The sequence below is a fragment of the Glossina fuscipes genome, unplaced genomic scaffold (genome assembly GCF_014805625.2).
Source record: "Glossina fuscipes isolate IAEA_lab_2018 unplaced genomic scaffold, Yale_Gfus_2 1, whole genome shotgun sequence".
NCBI classification, from domain to species: domain Eukaryota; kingdom Metazoa; phylum Arthropoda; class Insecta; order Diptera; family Glossinidae; genus Glossina; species Glossina fuscipes.
Genome location: NW_023998415.1, coordinates 50,227,523 through 50,249,295, shown reverse-complemented (window position 1 = coordinate 50,249,295; position 21,773 = coordinate 50,227,523). Strand labels below are relative to the sequence as shown.

The 21,773-nt window shown below is 32.7% G+C and overlaps 3 protein-coding genes across 5 annotated transcripts; 2 read left to right on the top strand and 1 right to left on the bottom strand.

Annotated features, from left to right (window-relative positions):
• The first annotated feature begins 1,834 nt into the window (after positions 1-1,834).
• Positions 1,835-4,468, top strand: LOC119632006 (tetratricopeptide repeat protein 27). The gene is made up of 4 exons (XM_038024673.1): positions 1,835-1,922; positions 1,981-2,348; positions 2,416-2,918; positions 2,995-4,468. The coding sequence occupies exons 1-4, from the start codon at positions 1,868-1,870 to the stop codon at positions 4,442-4,444; spliced, it is 2,376 nt and encodes a 791-aa protein (XP_037880601.1). The 5' UTR covers positions 1,835-1,867; the 3' UTR covers positions 4,445-4,468.
• LOC119632007 (WD repeat-containing protein 92) lies at positions 4,458-5,805 on the bottom strand. The gene is made up of 2 exons (XM_038024674.1): positions 5,418-5,805; positions 4,458-5,335 (listed from the first exon to the last, which is right to left on the bottom strand). Exons 1-2 carry the CDS (start codon positions 5,690-5,692, stop codon positions 4,480-4,482), a joined length of 1,131 nt encoding a protein of 376 aa, XP_037880602.1. The 5' UTR covers positions 5,693-5,805; the 3' UTR covers positions 4,458-4,479.
• Positions 5,806-13,804: 7,999 nt separating this feature from the next.
• LOC119631767 (solute carrier family 26 member 10) lies at positions 13,805-20,340 on the top strand. 3 transcript variants are annotated; one of them, XM_038024263.1, is made up of 7 exons: positions 13,805-14,038; positions 14,146-14,251; positions 16,946-17,214; positions 17,280-17,832; positions 17,903-18,646; positions 18,701-18,849; positions 18,909-20,340. In XM_038024263.1, the coding sequence occupies exons 2-7, from the start codon at positions 14,225-14,227 to the stop codon at positions 19,471-19,473; spliced, it is 2,307 nt and encodes a 768-aa protein (XP_037880191.1). In that variant the 5' UTR covers positions 13,805-14,038; positions 14,146-14,224; the 3' UTR covers positions 19,474-20,340. The 3 variants fall into 3 exon arrangements, with proteins under 3 accessions (XP_037880191.1, XP_037880190.1, XP_037880189.1); XM_038024262.1 differs by having other exon boundaries at positions 13,805-14,251; XM_038024261.1 differs by lacking the exons at positions 13,805-14,038; positions 14,146-14,251 and adding an exon at positions 14,815-14,937.
• The last annotated feature ends 1,433 nt before the right edge of the window (positions 20,341-21,773 follow it).

Below are 21,773 nucleotides of genomic sequence, written 5' to 3'. Positions count from 1 at the left end.
CATTAAGAATTTTAAGTTCGAATTATTGATGCTTGATTCTGCGCGTATTGAAAAAACCATTAAATTTTGATACACTATAATATTGGGTATTTTTGTGCGCGAATGTTACAGCATCGCCCATAAAATATGCGTTAAACATTTTGTACATTCATTTGCTTTAGCTTATGAGTAATGAGCAAAAAACCAATTTTTCATTCCTTTTGCAAAACAGAGGTGTTCTCAGTTTACATGGTGCTATGGGTCTGTCCTGCGACCAATTTGAGACATTTCGAATACCAACCTGCGTACAAGGACTTCCAATGTGTCTGCCGAATTTCAAGTTGATAGCTTTAATTTTGCGGACAGGAGAATGTTTACAACGAACATTACACACACAGGCAGACGGACAATTTTAAATCGATTTAGAATTTGATGCTGATCAAGAATATATATCTTTTTTGGCGGACTCTCATGCTTCCCTCTGGGCGTTGCAAAGATTTTGACACAATGAATACACCCCTTATCCTTTGGTGATGAGAATAAAAAGACAAGAATACTCTATGAAAGTTGTATTAACAATCTATCGGAGATTGCATATTCTGCCCTCTTTCATACCTGCATTATAATTTAAGCCTATTATAACGACGAAAATCAGCATCGATCTGGAACACAAACCAAGCAGTGGAATAATGGAATAGAAAAACAATCTTACTACAATCTGACATTTGAAGCTTTGAGGAAGCATCTTTTAGGAACATCGCTTTAAGTGAAATTTATTATTCGAAACTTTTATTAAAGTTGAAAAAAGCTTTTCGACGAAAGGTAACAATTCACGATAAAGTCTTCAACGTAGCATAAAAGTCAGCAAGTACTTTGTTTCACAAGGGAAAAACCAATGAGCAAAAACTACGTTACCATATCGCTTGAAATATCCGTTTAAGTAAATCGATGTAAATATAAACAAGCATCTTATGACTTGTGGAATACGAATAAGAAACTTACATACACGTAAACGATCAATTGAGTGAAAAGTAGAGTTTAAAATAAAAAGAAATATTTTTTTGATTGTTTCGTAATTTATTTGAATGCTTTTTTTATTGATTGTTTTAAAAGTTTGAAATTATTCGTCAAAATATTACAATGTAACAATAGTGTATTTGAAAAATACCTCTTGTGTTTTAAATACCTCGCCTTTATTCCTTTTTCTCAATTTTTTGTAAAATAATATGTTCTGTAGAACAAAATTTCAAATCATAGATTGTAAAAAAGAATTAAAAAAATAAACCGATAAAAATAAATTTAGATAAATAACTATTAAATTTAAAATAAGTAGGTTACACTTCTTTTACGTTTTTTCTATTTAGTTTATTTAATTGTTTACATAAAAAACGATACAACTTGCCAAACCCAATTTATAAATTGTCGTTTCTATCAGCAGATAACATCTGTAGTTTTGCAAATCTTGGTGTATATATTGATTGATGAACAAGATGAATTCATTGTAGAACCCAAACCGAACTAAAAAAAAATTTTACAAAATCTTATGTTGATGAAAGACATAATTTACTAGTTATAATATATCGTTCCATTATATTTAATTTTAACCCATTAAAGACAACACTGAACTAAATTAATCACTGCTGCCAAGCTACAGCAGTACCAAAATTTCTATTGTTAAGGATTTAAAAATGCTCTAACGTTGCATACATTTATTAGGCTAAGTTTTGTTTTGGATAAGTGCAAAATAGAAGCGGGAAAACATATTTCTTTTGATGTGAAATATAATGATATTCTTTGCTGTAATTTGCTGCAATATATCCCCATAATTGATCCGGTACGAAAGGTTTTATTTGCAGCAACGCTGCGAATGTAATTTGAAGTTTAAAAAATGTGTTTCAATATATTTTATTTGTGCAATTTTAATGATAAAATTAGAGAAAAAGGTAAGGATTTTCTAAAAAAAAAAAAAAAAGAAAGTCGTATAAATGCATTTTCACATAGAATTAGAAAATGAGTCTCTTAAACGGTTATGGCGTTGTGAATGGTCTCCTCTATATTTGGAGGAGTCCTTACAGCAATGGTGGGAAAGCTCACACAGGTCTGCACTGACTCAAGAAGAAATAGACCGATTACTTTTGCAAGCTATTGAGTTGCTGTTAATATTCACGCAAAATAACTTTACGGGTCCCTTCGATCAACTAGAAGAGTTTAAAGAATTTGTCAAAAATGCGAATTTTTTGGATATAAACGCTGTGACGGAATTAAAAGAGAATGGAGAAGAGTTGAATCCTAATGTGAACATTCCAGAACTGCTTTTTACAGCCCGACGAATATTACAAAAACTTTTAGAAAATTCTAAAGATTCTATGGTGCGTGTAATAAGAATAGTGAGTTGCTTTGGTTACTAAATTATACAATTGCTTATACCATCCCTAGATAATTCACTGGTGGAATTTACGATGCTTGTGTATTCACCAGCACATTTTGGATGGGTTAACTTCAAATTTGTACAAAATGGTAAAAGATGAGGCTGAATGGTTACTGCCACGTGCACATGAAATAAAAAATAAAGAGTACGAGGTTTTGTTGTTGCTGGAAATAGCCAATGCGTATTTGCAGTTTCATAGATGTCAAAAATCCGAAGAAGTCTTGCAAAATTTGTGTGAACGCTCTGAAGTCAATTTGAAAGTGGTTGGTTTTTTAGGCACACGTACCAAATTTCAACAAAAGCCATTACCCCAACTCTGCCTTCAGGTCGAACAAAATAACTGTGCTAACTCTCTGCCGCTACCCGCAGATACCAATGGAGATGTTGAATTACCTAAACTCTTGCTATTAGAAGATGATACCCGATTAGAGCGCATAAAATTTATTGATCCTCAGCATAACGATATAGTGACCTTGCCTAGCATTTTACAGGCTTTACTTTTGACTAAAGTGTAAGTCCATATTTTCTTAAGTTTATTAAATGCATTTTATCTTTTTATTCCTCATTTATATTTTGCCCTGAAACAGTCATCAGTTAAAACGTTCCACGCCAAAAGATCGCTTGACTGACGAAGAACTGGAACCATATATTCAGACTCTACTCTACCAAGAATTTGGGCCACTACAAGTACGTCAGTCAACTTTGCTTTTAAATTGCTTGCAAGAGTCAAACCAGCGACGTACTGTAGAACGTAGTTGGAAACAATGCGAGAAGAGTGTTAAACTTTTGTCAGAGAACATTTATTCGATCAAAGAGCGATTTTCTTATGCTTTCGCGAGTTTCTTACAACCCATATGGCATATTCAATTACAACTTTGTGAACTTTTAATATCATTAGGTATGGTTAAAACTGCTTTAGATATATACCTTAAAATTCAAGCTTGGGAGCAAGTTGTAACTTGTTATACCATTTTGGAACTGCGGCATAAAGCAGCGGAAGTTATACATCGAGAATTACAAAAAAAGCCTACAGTCTTATTGTACTGTCTACTAGGGGATGCTACCGATGATCCAAGATGTTACAAAAGAGCCTGGGATTTCTCACACCAAACCAGCGGTAAGGCTCAGGCTCATTGGGGCAATTACCATTTTGGTCGGAAAGAATACGAAGATGCTATTCCCCATTATAAACAATCCGTAAAAATAAATTCCTTGCAGGGGAAAATTTGGTTGCGAATGGGTTACGCAGCGATTATGCTGGAGAAATGGGAACTGGCAGTACATGCGTATATCACATATACCCACTTGGAACCGATGGGCTTTGAATCGTGGAATAATTTGGCGAAAGCTCTAATAAAACTGGGAGATAAGCAACGTGCTCACAAAGTTTTAAACGAATCTTTAAAGTGTAACTTCAACAGCTGGAAAGTATGGGAGAACTTCATGTTAGTTTCTGTGGACACGGGAAATTTTGAAGATGCTATCAACGCTTACAACCGGTTATCAGAGTTGAAAGCTCATTTCTTAGATTTAGAAGTTCTGTGTGTTTTAATAACAGCGATCGCCGAAGGGAAGCCGGATGCAAAAGGTCAAGCACCTGAGCGTTTATTGAAAAAAGCTATCGATCTAATGGGTCACCAATGTGTCCGACACGGCTCAGAGGCCAAAATTTGGGAATTAGCAGCCCTTTTGTCCCAGACTCCTCTTAAGAGAGCGGAAAAATTAGTAAAGGGCTTCCGAGCTTTCACCACGAAAGAATTGCTATGGTCCAGCAAACAGCCATATGCCCTGAAGGCTTTACAGATTTGCAAAGAACTAAGTCTATACTCCTTGAAAGCTACTGGGGATCATGCAAGCGACGAAAGTGAGGTTATGATAACTTCTCAGTTGAATTCAGCTCGTTTGGCTGCTCAGGCGTGTCTTAGAGCCATTGAAAAAGAAACTGTGGAGTTTCCTGAAAATTTGCAGGAACTAAAAGAAGTACGTATGTTGTTAGAAAAAGTCACCGAACATATAAAACAAAGAGCATCCAAATAAAATATTTTTTAAAATTTACTAAAACACAAAAGCTTTTAATTAATTAAATTTAATTTGGTGGTTACTAAAACTCGAAATGTCTGATCGAATGCTCCACAAATACTTAGACCTTGTTTATCTGGATGCCAGTCAAAACAATGTATAGGTTGGGTGGACACGGTAGTGGCCTGTAACATGTGTAAAGAACCCATTGCGCCCTCGTTGAATCCGTCTGTAGATTCCTTTAAACGTTTCCCAGGATATTCATAACTCCACAAGCGCAAAGAGCCTGTACCACCTCCTGTAACGAAAACGTCTCGATTCTGTGGTAGATGACGGGCACACCAAACGGTGGCTTTGGGACCGGAGATGACACCATTTGAGCCTACGGAACGCCCAGCATTGCGTTCTTCTAAATAAGCAAAACCCTGAATGGGGTGTTGGGTTCTCATATCGTACACCAAAAGTCCACCCTCTAAAGTAGTTACTACCATCTTGTTCATAGGTATGTCGCGGCGATCAAATTCTATGCTGCAAACACCGTTTTTGAGTGTAGTTTCCCAACGTACTGATAACTGTCGAAGATCAAATAGCTTTAAGTCTCCATTATCATAGCCGGCAGCGACGATTCGTTCTTCATTATTGTAACTATCGCCGAATGCAACAGCCCAACAATCACGTTTAGTTTGAATTTTATCCGTACTTTCATCTGGATGATCACCAGGCGTTATATCAACGACAGGAGCATTGCCCTGACGTATATCCCACACCTTGACCGAACCGTCGCGACCACCGGTAACGATTTCCGGAGCACCACAATCCATTTGTTTACCACCGATAGCATCAATAGTATTTACAATAGTGGAGTGAGCCTCAACATTATAAACTGCAATCTCAGGGCGTTCTAAATCTCTGAGCAATATTAATTAATATATATTAAAATATCTCAGATATGTACTTGTGTACATGCGTCTAAATTTTTGTAAATACTTACAAGACCTGCAAGCGTCCATTGAAATCACCTACGGCAATGTGTCTATTACGTAAAGAAGCGGCGCCAAATGTGCCGCATTTAAATGCGTTTTTCTTTTCAACGGTTTTAACTTTTTCTAATTTATTCTCATTTAATTCATATATGTCCAGAATGCCTGTGTAATTCGGTTTTGAACCTAGCACCACGAATTTAGCTGAACAAGGAATCCATTTGCAATCGTATATTGTATAATTTACCGACTGGTTCATATGTTCTATAATCTGTGGTTTGTCCATAACGTGATCTGAATATTTTACTCACTTATTTTTTCAAAAACGTTTACAAACAGAAAATAATTTATTTGGTTGCTTAGATTTTCTTTCTGTTCTGACAGTAACAAAATAGGTAGAGTATTCATATTTATTTCTGTAGTAGCTGCAAGGCATAAGTTATTTGTGGGGGTAATCGTTTAAATCAAATGCCCTACAATAATTTGTGACCTAAAATAATCCCACTTATTGCTTTCTTTATGGAGACACTGCTGTTCTGCTATTAGTAAATTTAGTGAGTTTAGTGAATCAGTTCTGTGATATATATGTGTGTTATAATATAAATACGTCGTCTATACTTTTTTAAAATTTTATAAATTATCCCTTCGATTTTTCTCCTCTCCATTGAAACTCTTTCACATCTGTTTAATCGGTTCATAATAAAAACGTAAACAAAGAAAACTACGTAATTATTTTTAATAAAGCAGAATACAACAATAGTTTAATTTATGTGAACAAGAAAAAATATTGTGTTCAAAGCTAGTGTATAATTATTTAAAATAAAATAATAAATTTTTCCCCAGAAGTCGTAAAAACTAATGATTGTGTTATAAAAAAGCGAACGATATCAATAATGACAATAACAACAACATGCATAAATATATTATCGGACGTGATCTAAACGAAAATGAATTGATTGGCAACAGGCGTTAACATACGCACACTTAAATAATTTGATGAAAGTAAAAAAATCGCATCAAAACATAAAGAAGTAACGCATTACCAACGAATGTATGTCTTTTATATCTTTAAATTATTGTTTAATTATGAAATTAGGATTTTAGTGTGAACATATCTCGCTGTGAATGCGAATGATTTAGTAACATGCATGCCTACAGTTAAATACCTACACAGTCATAAAAAATCATATGTTCCATAATTGGCGACATTATCTTGAAAACTCTTCTGGTTAATATATAAACATATCGAAAAAAAAGTAGATATGCGCACTTCAAAAACAGTATAGTATTGTTCATTAAGAACTTAATATTGATGGCCTTCTGAATCATAAGCGTCCTATAGAATAATACGGAACTAATGAATATCAACGAAATGTCGTCGATTGTTTTCAGAATATTTAGTCAAATATCCGGACTAATTTATCACATTCAGCTTAGAGGACCTGATTTACCTTATAGTAATATTTAATACATTTTTCTCAAATTTATGATCTTGTGGCACATGTCAATTTAAACATTGACTTGAATATTTATTAATGTCTAAAAGTTTAGAGTGAGATGTGCAGGCTTCAAGATGCCTGCACCTAACGGACGCTGCTTGAGATGGTGAGAATCCAAGATATACTTGAAAGCGAGCATGGCGAGTTTATTTGCAATAAAGTAACTTTTGGACCGATAAACATGACTTCGTACAGATATAGTGTTATCACATTTTATGATTTTGGCTGTGACGGATTAAACAAACTTGTAGGTGTACATATATTATTACAGCAAATGATTCGCCCATAAGCATATATGTATTACTTGTGGTTATCAATAAATATATAATGAAATACAAAGTTCAAAAAGGTAAAGTTTCAACAGCTGTTTATTAATTACGGTGTACAAAGGAAGCATTGAAGAAACTCGTGACTAGGCAAACTGCATTCAAGACAAGGACTACTCAAAGCGAATATCAAAAGAAAAGTTGTGTTCATCTAATGTCAATGAAAAATGCAAAACTCTATCTTAATTGAGGAAGCATCAGACACGCCTTATCAATCAGAGTCGAGCGCTTAGACGATCATGGCCAGTAAAATTTTAGTTTGCTCAAAAAACCTTCGCATTTTTTAATTTTACAGAGGGAAGAACAAATCTAATATAATCCAACCTTCGATGATGTGTAATAAACGAGACAATTGTTGTTATTAAATGAATTGGAAATTGTTTAATTAAATTTATTGTCGATTGCCTTACAAATATTTTTTCAGTACACTGTGAATAAAAGTAAATAAATAAATATAAAGAAGCTAAAAGGTATACAAAAAGAAAGAAAAATTAAGAGATTTTTTAAAATGACTCAAATTAATGTTTTATTATTTTTTTGATAGTCCTTTGAAGTGATGCCAATAAATACATATTAGGAAATATATTAATGGCCGTTTTTATAATACGTGATAATCTCTTTGTCCACATTTCATTTCTGTCAACTGCTGGAAACAAACTAGTTTGTATTTTTGCGTTTAACTCTTATATTAATATTATAATTGGTTCTTTCCTTGCGGTATTATAAAATAGTGAATATCAATTATAATACTAAAAGGATTGGTCATGATTGGTCCTACCTTTCCCTCGTGAAAAGTGCTAATAACATATGCTTACTTCTGATCAGTAAAGTCTAACAGGAAGACTTTCTAATCAATATTCACCATGGACGAAACCTGAAAATTTAAAATTTCATTTTTTCAGTGTAATCAGAAAGTTGTGAAGCAAAAAATTGATTTGTTTTAATTGAATGGGACAAAGAAAACCTAGCAAAGAAACAAATAAGTCCAATAACAGTTAAATTTTCAAAACAAGTAATCGAGATCAAAGAGGAAGACAAACTTTGTCTTTCGTTGTAATTGTCTTTAAAATGTACAAATAATTTCTTGATACACTGTATAATGCGTATGGTGATGGCCATTCACTTTTGCTAATTTATGATCGCCGTTTAATAGCAGAAGTAAAATATTTGTCTTTGTTTATTGTATAAATTTATACTGTTGGAAAAGTTTTGGGTTCAGGCTGGAAGCCAGCGAATTGATTTTTATTTTAATCTTCGAATTACTCCATTTCTTGGTTATAGTTTGTCTGCAAAGTGTTAGTTGTCAATCGTACACCTCTGGTTGCCCATGGGCAGACGCTCATGACTTAGTCTTTTAGAAATGTCACATTCATTGAAAATATACGTACTTATATAAGTCAGATATGTTTTTTTTTTGTGTTAGCCCACCATTTCATTAGAATAGACACTAAAAAAAAATATAATGTACTTGTTATTTAGAGGAAAAGTTTGTCACACACATTTACTTTGTTTTGCTTCTATGCAACGACGTTAAAAGCGACCCATGCATCAATAATGCCATTTAATAGGACTAATGGGCTTTTTCAGTATTCTCTTTGAGTACTATTACTACTACGATTACTGGGTCGCCCTGTCCACCTCTCGCGACTATTCGCTTATTGAAAATAGTCTTGATGTTTGTGCGTATCTTGGTCTTTAAGTTGAACGTATATAAACGCTATTCCATTGTGCCTCTTTTTTTTCACCTATTATTGCTCTTGACAGTGATACAGACCACAAGATCTGAGTATTAACTCATCAAGGGAAACAAACAAAAAGTCTCTTGAAGTCTCAATTGCCTTTTTTCAAAAATATATTTTGATAGTGTTAATCAGACATCTTTGTGATATCAACTGTTAAAGCTAAGTATCTGAACGTATGCTAAAGCAGTTAACCTTAATAAGCACATACACAATTAGTTCGTTTACTTCGTTTATTAATATAAATTTCAATTTTTAAATTCAAAATTTGAAACGTTTGATTATTCTTTATTAACAAAACAATAAAAATAGGTACATACACACATTCTTTATAATTTTTATATCATCATATAAAAAAGTTTTTTGCTCAGTAGTCATAAAATAAAAAACAGAATTCAAGATCATTGTCATTGCATTATTTTGTGTTTATTTTTATTTATTTATGTTTTATTTGTTTTTATATAGGTTGTTGAGTGTCATTCTCATTGAATTTTTTCTCGCATCATAAATGTAGCATTAAAGCTCGAATATTTGTGTTCAATTTGTGCTTGCGCGAATAAAATTTGAAACTTTTACACACTATGGCCATGAGGTTAGGCGCTCTACGTCGGGATGCTTCGGTGGAATTTCAGTACGATTTGTGCTCAAATCTAATTATTGGGGTTTCACGCCTGTGTAGTCATTCTAGTATCCCCGTTTCTTAGAAACTTACAGGGTGTCAATAGTACTTCCTTGTCTTTCACAAATTAGATACATCGAATTGTCCTATAATTGAATAGAATGTGAGCTGCAATATAGCAGTATATTGCAGTACCAAGTTGGCGTACTGGTGTAATATTATAACAACAGCGGATCAAATTTTCTAATGCTTTTATTGACAGAGACCCCCTAATATGTATTAAAATGGGTTATAATTTACAAGTTCCCTTTTAAAATATAAGCATGGTGACAAAACCCTGTAAAGAGAAGTATAAGCAACAATACAAATACTTCATTTTTAGGAAATACATAGCCAGCCGTTATAATGAAGAGCAGAATTAAACGCTATACCACCGTTAACTCTCGCTAAGATGATATATAACATATTACATATATGGATCATTACGGGTCATTAATTAAATCTGGCTACAATACGCTCAGATGCAAAATATAGTGTTCTTTGTCGTCGTAATCACCAAGAAATTAAATCAAGCATTTTGCAAATAATTGAATTACATGCATTGACACTATACATCGTATATGGCCAAATAGTAAAAGGAGATTTTAATTACATTGACACCACATACGGAATGGAGTTTACTAAATATTGGATAAAGAAGCATTAGGGGAAAAGCTGGAGTCATGCAGACGATTCTTGATTTGAAATTAACTAAGCTTTTCAATTATGGCTCAATCATCACAAAAAACCATACACAATGCTTACTGAAGATATTAGTAGGTGGTTGCGTTAACTTTAGTCAGCGACTTAAATTCGACGGTTTTGACCTCTAATAAAATAACAATTTTCCAGTTAATATTATTGAGTTATCCAGCGTATGCCGGCGCTAATCATATGAATCGCACAGAATTGCATTTTTCCACTTTTGTTGTTTATTTGAAGAAATCTGCTGCCGAAGCCCACTAAAATTTTCAAAATTTGTGTTATATAGTATTAGATTGTTCAAGAATCTCTCCCTACGAAACTTCATTCTGTATATCGCGATTGATTTAGGTAAAACGTTTACGGGAATCTTGCAATAGGAGTTCGAAGCAAAAAGGCTCGTGAGGTATTATATCCGCGATGGATCTGGTAGTGTGACTTTCCCTTTAACACAAACGAAAGGTTAGAGACGTTTTGTTATTTTCTATACATCGGGCACACAAGATGAGGTGAAAAATTTTTTGTGCACGTTAAAGCAGAATCTTTTTTTCACATTGCAGCCGTTAGGTCGACTACACGAAAAATATTCGAAATTTTGGATTAGCAAAGACACTGCAATTGCGTAATGAGACCTCTAAGGAAGGGATCCATTCAATGCGCTAGGAAATCTAATGTATTATAGCTTACTCACTATAAAGTATCATTATATAAAGTATCATAAAATATCCGAAAGAGCGCGTCTGCTCGTTGCGATATAACTGCTCTTTGCCGCCCTGATTAAAAATATATCAACTGAAGCACTTTGCAGATATCAAAATTGAACTATATAGTCGGATAACATATATCTTATATGATCAAATGATAATAAGAGAGAACAATTGCTTTGAAGCTCGCGCGATGTAATAAATTTAAATAAAAATTAAAATAAACAAAAATAAATGGGTTTCCCTTTCATTTAACTGTTCTTATCTTAGAATATTTGAAATAATATTTTAGTTATGAACAATTTCTTATTGTTGCTATTGTTGCAGACTAAGAATTGCTGTTTAGTTCTGTACAAGTTAAAAATTTCACGTATTTATTTTTCTGTTATTTATTTAAAAATATGCTATGCTTACATTAACAAATCTATTATTTATCACTGTTCTTAAATTAACCTTGTAGTCAAATGAAAGCAAACTGAAAAAGGAATTTACACAAGTCTTATGAAAGAAAGAGAGTCTATATTTAAATAAAAAAAGGATATATTGTTTGAAATTTCCACGTCGAGGTAAGATATGAAAGCCTTATTAGGATTTTAACGAATGCTCGAACCGTGTTACGATTTCAGTAAAAAGAGCAGAAAGGCAAAGACCAATTAACTTCGATTATTTTTCTCTGTACGTTTGTGCAGGTCTTGCTTAGTTTAATTGCTGAATATTATAATTGCTCTTCATTTTTTATGAAAATTGTTTTACAAAGAAGTAATTTTCGGTTATCGGTACATTACAATGTATTAAGAGTTTGATGCTATTTTTATGACTGCACAATGGAAGCATGCTTCAAGCGGCCAGGCTGCTTTCATTGTTTTAATTTCCTTAAACGTGTGTGTGTCCTTGGTAAATATGTTCTACAAAGAGTGATCAATAAGAAGATCAATGCAAATCTCTTATCGCGCATATTGCAAAGTTGGTCCAAAGTGGAATTCATAACTTTTGGGAACGCCATAGTTTACGACTAACAACGTTATTAGACGCTATGGCAAATGATTGCAGAAATTTAAAACATTTCTCATTTAAACGTAATCTACCTGGCAAGCAAACCAAGCTAGGACATATCGACATGATTGATCATCCTCTTAAAAACAAATATGCATGGAAATTATATATTGTATCAAATCGGTTTCTTTCGACCCACGGCTAAGCATTAATGATAATTATATATAAAATTTTTCATGCTTGTGTAAAAATGCATTTTTTAACCGCGTTAACACTTTAACTTAAGATAACTTGTATGTAACATCTTATTCGATTATTAAAAGTTTAGTCTGCTATTAGTATCCATTAAAAATGTCCCATTTTTATCATATATGGTAGTCAATTTAAATTCATCTTTAAATGCCGTCTTTTCTATGTAGACTTTACTTACTTAGCATCCGCTACCGTTTTGTAGTTGTAATAAATGTAATTATCGAATTAAGACGTACACACACAAGTACTCTTGAAGCTGGTTAGGGGAACACCCAGTTTTTAGATTTTTTGTTGTTTGGTTTTTTTCTTGCTTTAAGAAATGTTAGGCATTTTTGTGCAAAGTATCGATTGGATAAATGTCTGGTTTGTTGAGTTTTTAATTTTGGTCACTTTTCAATTATTATGTTTGCATCATTTCGACTTTGGTTTATACCTACTGACAATATTAATACGTTCGTACTATGTGAATCGACTTGCGGGCGTATACCAATTTTTCTCATTAAAAGCCTTTTTCAAATGAAAAAATGATGAACACTTCTGCAAACACCTAATACATATATACAGGTATAAATATTTGTAGAAATGTATTTATTTTTATAACAATCAACAAGGAAGGGGTCACCATAATTTTCTCTTTCCGTTTGTAACATTTAGAAATAATCAATCAAGACCTCATACCATATGTAACCGTTAATCAGCATAAAACACTGAGCCGATTTTGACATCTCTATCCACCTTGGAAAGATAAAACCTAATGGGATTTTCCCCGTCATACTATACACGGGCACAAAGTAGTTTATCCACAAACATGCTCGTAACAATTGAAAGATATAAAGTGGTTGGAACAAATATTGAAAATGCAGATCCCTCACTAAAATTGACAATTTGACATATATGAGGCTTAGCAAACTATGCCGCCTTAAAGTGTCGACGGCTATGTTAATAATATCCTCACAATTTTTAAGAAATAAACAAGTCTTAGATTGGAGGAAAATTTCGGTCTTTTCCGATCCATGTAAGATGATTATCTCCATCTGCCAAATTCTTAAAATTTCTCTCATACTTCTACGAGAGATCACATTAAATCTCTTTTCTTTACCTAGAAAACAAATTTTGCGCGTATTATACGACTTCTCCAACAAAATTTGTATGAGAATACTTTTTACGAGGATAATAAGGTCTGTTTCTAGTGTAATAGAAAACAATAATTGTATCATGAGCAAGGACAAACAGTTATTATAAACATCATTATAAATAATAATTAAATGATTGGAATGGAAAAAAGTTATGATAAATTTAAATCATTAAATTTATCGAACATTCGACAATATTAATTAATTATCTTAAAATGCTGCTGAACTTTTCCTCCAACCTAATATCTGTTTAAGGTGGTGGGGACAAAAGATTTCTAATAAGACAATTTTGCTAGTTAGTTTGTCTATAGCCTACGATGAACTTGACAATGTACTCGGAAAGTGTTGGGTTCTTGTTCTTAACGTGTACGAACACATTCACAAATTAGGTCTTAAAACATGTAGCGTGTGTTGGTTTATTGGTGTTTTAAAAATACCTCTGCAGCAGTTTGGTTGCGTTCATATCATTATTGGAAATTGTCAACGTGACTAAAAATTTTCCAACTAAATGTTTAAAAGTCAGTTAAAAATACGTAAAAAATTTGCCATCAAGTTTATTAGATTTGAACTGTAAGCGTTAACATAGGACGACCAAATAAGTGAGGTGTAGTAAAAAACGTTAAAAAGTAAAATTATTTTTTAATGTTTAAAATGAAAATATATTTCATTTAATTAAACCCAACGAGCAGAAAACGTTAAGTAATTTTTCAATATTTTCCAATGTCTGCCTTAGTGATTTAATTACTGATTACGTATGCGCTAAACAAGAAGGTTTTCCAATTTTTCGCACTTGATGATTCAATAAAGCTAAAATGGAACATAAACTCTTTAAAAAAAAGGTATGAATACTATTGCATACATGGTAGGAATTAATAGAATCGATTGATTGCTTTAACCAGCTTGAGTTTCAAATTAATCCTAGATTTGCTAAATTAAAGCATATTTTAGAATTCCACATATCCAGTAATTCTTTTTGCAATTCCCCACCCCCTCCGGCCCTTTTATTCTTCTTTTTACAAGTTACTTAATCCGTAATTGTGTAAGAATGCGCATAATCATCAACTTCTTAGGAGGCTAAATAACGACGACAGTGAATGACACCAAATCCGGCTTACCTGTCATAACGGATTTATAATTTGGACGAATCTTCAATATTTATCATATCAGTGATGTATGTAAACTTCGAAAATTTATTCTTTGTATCAAACGGTTTTTAAGTGGTGCTGATAAATAATGAAGACAAATTTTAGATCGATATTTCTTAAGAGTATAATTAAAACACATTTTCCATACTTCAACAAGTTTTTTCCATTTTATTAAAAGTCTACTCGGAAATTGTGCTTAAACCCTTTTAATATAATATAACTGATTTTTCTGTATCTTTTAAAAGCTAATAAATACAAATGTTAAGATCAAAATGATATAAAGAGCCTCTAGACGCACATCTTGAATATCGAAACTGGAAAGAGCCAAAATGTTCGTTGTAAATCTAAGTCATTGCCGTTGCTATGCAGTATGTAAACAGGTATTGCCACCATTTACTATTTTGATCATAACAAATCTTGAACTAACTCTGATGTTCAGTGGGACTATAACAGCCAGTGCTCTCTTTTCTGGCCTGCCATTTCAAAAGGTCTTGTCTAATTTGACAAATGAAATCATTGAAAGTTTTTATTTAATAAATTTAATAATTAAAATAATCAGACTTTTTCTAATAAAACAATAATACTTTTTGCAAAACGGCAATTTCCCACTAATTCTCACATACGTTCGCATCAAAACGTTGTTCCATTTTCAGTTTTCTATTTTGGAAAGTCATTATGTGGAAAAAATTGCAATTTTCAAAATTTCTCGACAAAAGTGGCTAAATAACAGTACTTAGGTATTCTAAATTGGTATAAAAACTTTGGAACGGCTACCGCAATTTTTTGAAGCCCCTTCTTATAATGAAAAGTCAAAATCATATGACAAAAAGATCTAAGTTTCAATATTTCATGATGAAAATCAGAACATAATAGTAATTTAAGATAAAAAAATTAACTGTACAAATTTGGACCATCACGGCTTGTTTTTTGGATCGTACAATATATAAAGATTTTCATGATAATTGATCCTTTGTAGGGCACAAAAACCTACATTTTAATATGTTATGATGAAACTAAATCCATAATAATAATTTAAAATAATAAAAAAATTACTGCACCAAATTTTGACCACACGCGCCAATTTTTGGATATTAGACCATATAAGGATTTTTACGAAAATCTTGTTGTTTTGTTGCAGAAAAGTTTAAGTTTTATGATGATGTTATGATGAAAATTGACCCATAATAGTAATTCGATGTAAAAATTAACTCTAGAAAATTTAGACCACGTACCCCTTTTTTTGGATCCTACCCTATATAAAGATTTTCGGGAAAATTTATGTTATCTACCGCAGAAAAATCGATCTATAATAGTAATCTATAATAGTAATCTGATATAAAAGTTAACTGCGCTGAACTTTGTATACATCTTGGGCGCAACCACTCTTACGGAAAGTAAGGCAATCCCATAATAGTAAGTTCATATAAATAGAAGGTATAATTTTTGTGTTCTGTGGCAAAAATGAGAACTGTGTTACACAATGTGGTATTGAGTATTTAAAAGTCGGCCTAGTCCAACTATAATATTTTCATTTGCTTTAATATTTATTGCTTATACTTTTTTGATATTATTTAGGCATAAAATCAAAAAAAGGGAAATACATTTTCGTAGTAATTGGAAGCTAGCGTTTACAGCAGCTCCGCTTGTGCACGAATGTAAGCTACTTTGTTAACACGGAACATACAAATAATATAGTTCAATATATCCAACCATAGGCACACGTAACATCGGTTTAACCAAAGAGCAACATATTTAAGACGTGTTAAATTAATCGAAAACCAAGCAAGGTATTTATGGGTCTGAAGCTAGCTAGCTTTTATTTTAAAATTTCGGTAATTATGAAAAGAGACACGATATTATCTAATTGATTTATTAACATATCCGGATTACAGTGAAAGGGAAAAATTTTAAAACCGAAGTAATTTTTCCAGTAAAGTTTCTGAGTTGTAATTGTGATTCCAAAAGGTTAAGGGACGAATTATTCAGGTTTATTAACAATATTTATATTTATTATCGCATAACGATAGTGAAATGGAAAGCGGAATTCAAAAAGCAATAGTTGTGATCACTTCTCACTATTAGAGCTAGAAGAGAGTTCAGGCAAGTGCAGATTTAGAAATACTGAAAAATCGTTTGACAAATATTAAGAAACCGATAAAATTTCTGTACGAACAATAATGTTTCCAGATTTCATAATGAAGATACATTTTATAAATATTTTTGCTTTCAACTTATAATTTCTAAATTCTGCAGCAAGTTAGACATTCTGCCTTGCCTGGTATCTATCAGTTTCACTAGAGATTTTCTAACGTCGTTGTAATCATTGATGAACTCAACCTTTAATCTCTGCACGTACGATATTCATTTTTTAAGCATTTTCTTTTTCAGAAATTTTTGAACGTTTTACAACTAAGGGCATATGCTCCCAACCGAAAATCCTCCATAACAATTAGTAATCAAGCTATTACTACGTTACATTTAAGCAACAAAGAAAAAAACGATAGCAAAACTAAAGAAAAAGAGCATCCCGCGCTGTTTAATAGTCCTAAGAGCTTTTTCGAATACCAACAGCAATTTTTTCAAAACCATTATACGGATGTGGTGTTTAAAGACTTAAAACCTCCGAAAATGTCAACAAATATTGAAGCCAATAAAGAGTAAGTCAAAAATACTTTTAATTCAATTTTAATTCAAATTTAATATAATTATATTTACCTTATAGTGCTAAACAGCCGTTAACACAAACTATAATAAATGTTAAACCGAAAATTCAACCTAGATACGATGTCCATCGTGATGTCTTAAGTCATGATGTAGTAATAAAGGAAACCGGTTATGGAGCCAGGGATAAAAGTTTACCATACGCCTTAAAGCAATGCTGGCATAGCTTGTCATTTTCGGCAATGTTCACTGGCATTATACCGATACTCCAATGGCTACCAAAATATTCCATGAAACGTGATTTATTAGGTGACGTATTAGCTGGATTTACTGTGGCCGTTATGCATATACCACATGGCATGGCTTATGGTTTATTAGCGGGGGTATCGCCAGGTAGTGGTCTTTATATGGCTATATTCCCCACTCTGATATATATGATATTCGGCACATCGCGACACATATCAATCGGTACTTTTGCTGTGGCTAGTTTAATGACTCTATCGGTAGTTCAAACTTATTCATCGGAAGAAGCACAGTTATCGCTAGTGGGTAACGAAATTATAACGCCGATAGAAGTAGTAACGGCTTTAGCGTTTACGGTGGGATTAATGCATGTAAATTTTAGTTGATTATATTAAACTGAATGTTTTTCTAAATAATGATTATTTTATCGCATTTTTTTAGCTTCTGATGTCCTTTCTGCGCTTAGGAACAATATCCGCTTTACTTAGTGAGCCTTTAGTAAACGGTTTTACAACCGGGGCTGCGTGCCATGTAGTTATAACTCAGTTAAAAGATGCTTTTGGTCTTCACGTGCCCCGTCATAAAGGATTATTTAAAATTATTTACTCCCTCATCTATTTATGTAGGGAAATACTTCACACTAATGTAGCAACTTTGATTTTTTGCTTGTCCATCATGACCTTTATGACGATATGTAATGAATTAATTAAACCATATTTACGTAAAAAATGTCGTTTTCCTGTACCCGCCGAGCTCATGGCTGTCATAGGGGGCACAATTGTGTCTAAGCTATTAGCAGTGGAGTCTCACTATGATATTCAATTAGTAGGTCCAGTACCCACCGGTCTGCCAACCCCAGCAATACCTCGCCTAAGTTTAATACCTAACCTAATAGCAGACTCACTGGCCATAGCAGTGGTTACTTACTCAATTGTTATGTCACTGGGTCTCACTTTTGCCAAAAAGCATTCATATGAAATTCGTCCAAATCAAGAGCTATTTGCAATGGGAATAGGCAATATTGTGGGAGGATTTTTCTCTTGTATACCATTGGCTTGCTCGCTAACCAGATCACTAATACAAGAACAAACGGGAGGAGCTACTCAATTAGCCTCTTTAGTTTCGGCTATATTGATTGTAATGACTATATTTTGGACAGGACCATTCTTTCGTTATTTGCCGAGGGTAAGCTAAAATGAATTAACTGACATATTTGTTTTTAACGCTTTTTTTAATTAGTGCGTTTTGGCTGGAGTTATAATAGTCGCTTTAAAACCTATGTTTATGCAGGCCAAGGAGTTGAAGAAATTCTCTAAACAGGGCAAATTAGAGGTTCTCACATGGTTGTGCACATTTATCGGTGTGGTATTGATTGACATCGGTTACGGGTGAGTGAAAAAATTGTTTGTCTATCAAGCTGTTTCATTTTATTTTTTCTGTCTGTTAGACTTGTGATCGGTGTGTGCATATCTTTGTTAAACTTGTACATTAAAGGATTGAGACCTTATTCCTGTTTATTAGGTTACATACCTGAAGCATCAGCGGTTTACGTAGACATAAGTAATCATCGTAACGCGTTCGAAGTGCCTGAGACCAAAATGTTCCGTTATACGGGAGCTCTCAATTTTGCTACAGCAGTATCGTACCGTAATGCTTTATATAAAGCGTTAGAATTGGATATTGGTAAAAGTAAAAGAAGCGCTTATGTACCTGTTGCTCAAAATGGCACTATTTTAACTAATGGTAGCCCGCATAGCCATTTAAATACTTCTTTCCGTTTCCTGGTTTTGGATTTTAGTACCTTATCCCACATCGATATGGCCGGTGGCCAAATGCTTAGTGATATTATGAATGAATTAAAAAAATATGGCATACGCATGTTTATAGCCAGTCCAGCGGACCGAGTATATGATAGCCTTGTGCATAGTATGGCGTTCGGTGGAGGACCTTTTGAAATTTTTCCCACTCTACACGATGCTGTAGAATACGCTAATGCCTGTCGCAAGGCGTGATACGCCTTACCAAAGAAAAGTTTATGCATATGTCAAATCTAATCTTGATCTATGTTTATATGTGTCGATATGTATTATAAAGTATGGAAAAATATTAACGTACGTATTGAAATACGATTCCACATTGTAAGAGTTGCCAGTCGCAGCGTTAAATAGACAATATGTGAGTGTAGGGTATAGATATGTATATTTATATATGTATTTATATATCGATATGTATGCATACGTATGTCTTGTAAATTGTTACTTAATCTCAGGCAAATTTCTACTCCGTTTAGCAAAGAAAGAGAGCTTTTCTTTTAAAACCATCCCAACTTTTCCTCGCCATTGATCTTCTTCATTAAAAATTAAATTTTTCAAAATATTAGCAGTCACTGAATAAAATTTTCAAGCTTTCAAGCAGTACTTCATGTTCATATTTACCGAGAATACATTTTCCTTTTTTTGCTAAATTTAACTCTTATTGTCCTGACTAACTACTATTATAACTTTTAAATTAAAGTTTTTTTGCTCATTACATCATCATTAAAAACGAAAGTTGTTTTTTCAAGTTCTCATTAAACTTTGAAAGAATAAACCGTTGCTTCAATACTGCGACGGACTGAAATGAAAGATAATTGTTTCATTATTTACTAAACGATAGAAATAAAGTACTCTAAAAAAAAGATGCTGACATAAGGGAAATTTAAATATATCACTATTTACGAAGGTATTTTTCTACTTATAATACAAGCTTTAGACAACCAAGAAAGAACACAAATTTCTCTTAAAAAAAGCAATGTCCAATACATATTTTTTTAAATAACCGTCTCAAAAATCAAACAATCGGAAGATAAGGAACGGTCACACAATCAGCAAAATCTAGTAACATGACAGCTTAGTTTCGAGTAAGATAAATGATTGGAAACAACTACTAAATGAACAATTTTATATTATGAATACAAATTTTGTAAATTAATTTTAGTTTTATGAAAAATTACGAGAATATAAAGTATTTTCTTTTTATTATTACAATAGATAAAGTGCATTTTTTGTTAAACATATGTGAAAATAAATATTAAAAAAATACATTTTAACGATTCCATAACATTGAGCGTACATAAGAAGTACGTACCAGTAGAACGGTCGATGTGCAATCAAACATTGAAAACAAAACACGAGTCCTGCAGATAATTTATACGTAAACCAAAACATTAAAGTCCGGATAATGGCCGGTCTTTTAATGGAAGGAATATTTGCTACCAGACAGGAAGACTAAGTTTCTCCTACACATTTTTGTTATACTTGAACTTTACTCTTATTTATATATTGAGCTGTTAGAATTTGAGAATAGTGGTTCATGCTTCTGCTAAAAATACAAAAACTTTTATCTAGAAAAGAAAACGGGATTACTCTCGTCAGTTCAAGCAAAGAAGAGGTTACTAAATCAGTCGACAGTTTCTACAAAGATAAAAATTTTTGTCTTTTGCATCTTTTTGGTATGAAAAGTTGTAGATCTTTTAAGTTCAAGTTCTAAATTGGCACCAACATTTTTTTCTTAGTAACATTGTCATACAACGACCAAAAAAGAAGCATATACAAATAAATCACAGGAAAGGTAACAATATCCTATAAACTACTGCCAAATTAAAACTAATTTGGATTGAAATATCGCTTACTTTGATCGTTACCCTACTTAGCTATGAATTAGCGCATAAACACTGGTGAGGGGCATTCATACACAAAGGAAAATATAACTTCTTTCCTCCTGATATGTAATATTACACATGTGGTGCTGCCATTAACATGTACACTACTCAAGACATATATGATTTTATCTCTTTTTAGACTAGAATTTTACTAAGAATAATTGTACGAATTTTAAATATAAAAGAAAATTTCATAAACGCTCAAATGTAGCTCTTTAAGCATATTAACAGTGAGCGACTTTCTGACATCGTTAAAGTAAATAACTAAACAGTTCTGTTCAGTTATACAAAACAAATGTTTTGCAAATATATTTACGAATAACAACGATTTAGCTATAAATAACGTATGAAGTGAAAGAAGTGACGGATCTGGATGAAAGGCATACAATTTATGCCGAATTCGCAAATACTCATACTGCCACATATTAAATGTGATCAGAAAAAGGAATTACTTGGCCTTGAATTGTTAAGGAAGGGTAAGGAAAAATTCGAAGATTTATTCATTTCTTGAGTAAAAAAGACAGTTTGTGTCTTCTCGACATTTAATTCAATTTTCGATTTACTTAGGTAAATCGATATTATAATAATCGCCAGTTGCATCTTGCTTACTAT

Coding starts and splice junctions, on each gene's coding strand:
- LOC119632006 (XM_038024673.1), top strand. CDS start 1,868: ATGTGTTTCAATATATTTTATTTGTGCAATTTTAATGATAAAATTAGA. Junction 1,923..1,980: donor TGATAAAATTAGAGAAAAAG/GTAAGGATTTTC, acceptor ATTTTCACATAG/AATTAGAAAATGAGTCTCTT. Junction 2,349..2,415: donor AAAATTCTAAAGATTCTATG/GTGCGTGTAATA, acceptor TACCATCCCTAG/ATAATTCACTGGTGGAATTT.
- LOC119631767 (XM_038024261.1), top strand. CDS start 14,887: ATGTTCGTTGTAAATCTAAGTCATTGCCGTTGCTATGCAGTATGTAAA. Junction 17,833..17,902: donor TTACGGTGGGATTAATGCAT/GTAAATTTTAGT, acceptor GCATTTTTTTAG/CTTCTGATGTCCTTTCTGCG. Junction 18,850..18,908: donor TTGATTGACATCGGTTACGG/GTGAGTGAAAAA, acceptor TCTGTCTGTTAG/ACTTGTGATCGGTGTGTGCA.
- LOC119632007 (XM_038024674.1), bottom strand. CDS start 5,692: ATGGACAAACCACAGATTATAGAACATATGAACCAGTCGGTAAATTAT. Junction 5,336..5,417: donor AATGGACGCTTGCAGGTCTT/GTAAGTATTTAC, acceptor AATATTGCTCAG/AGATTTAGAACGCCCTGAGA.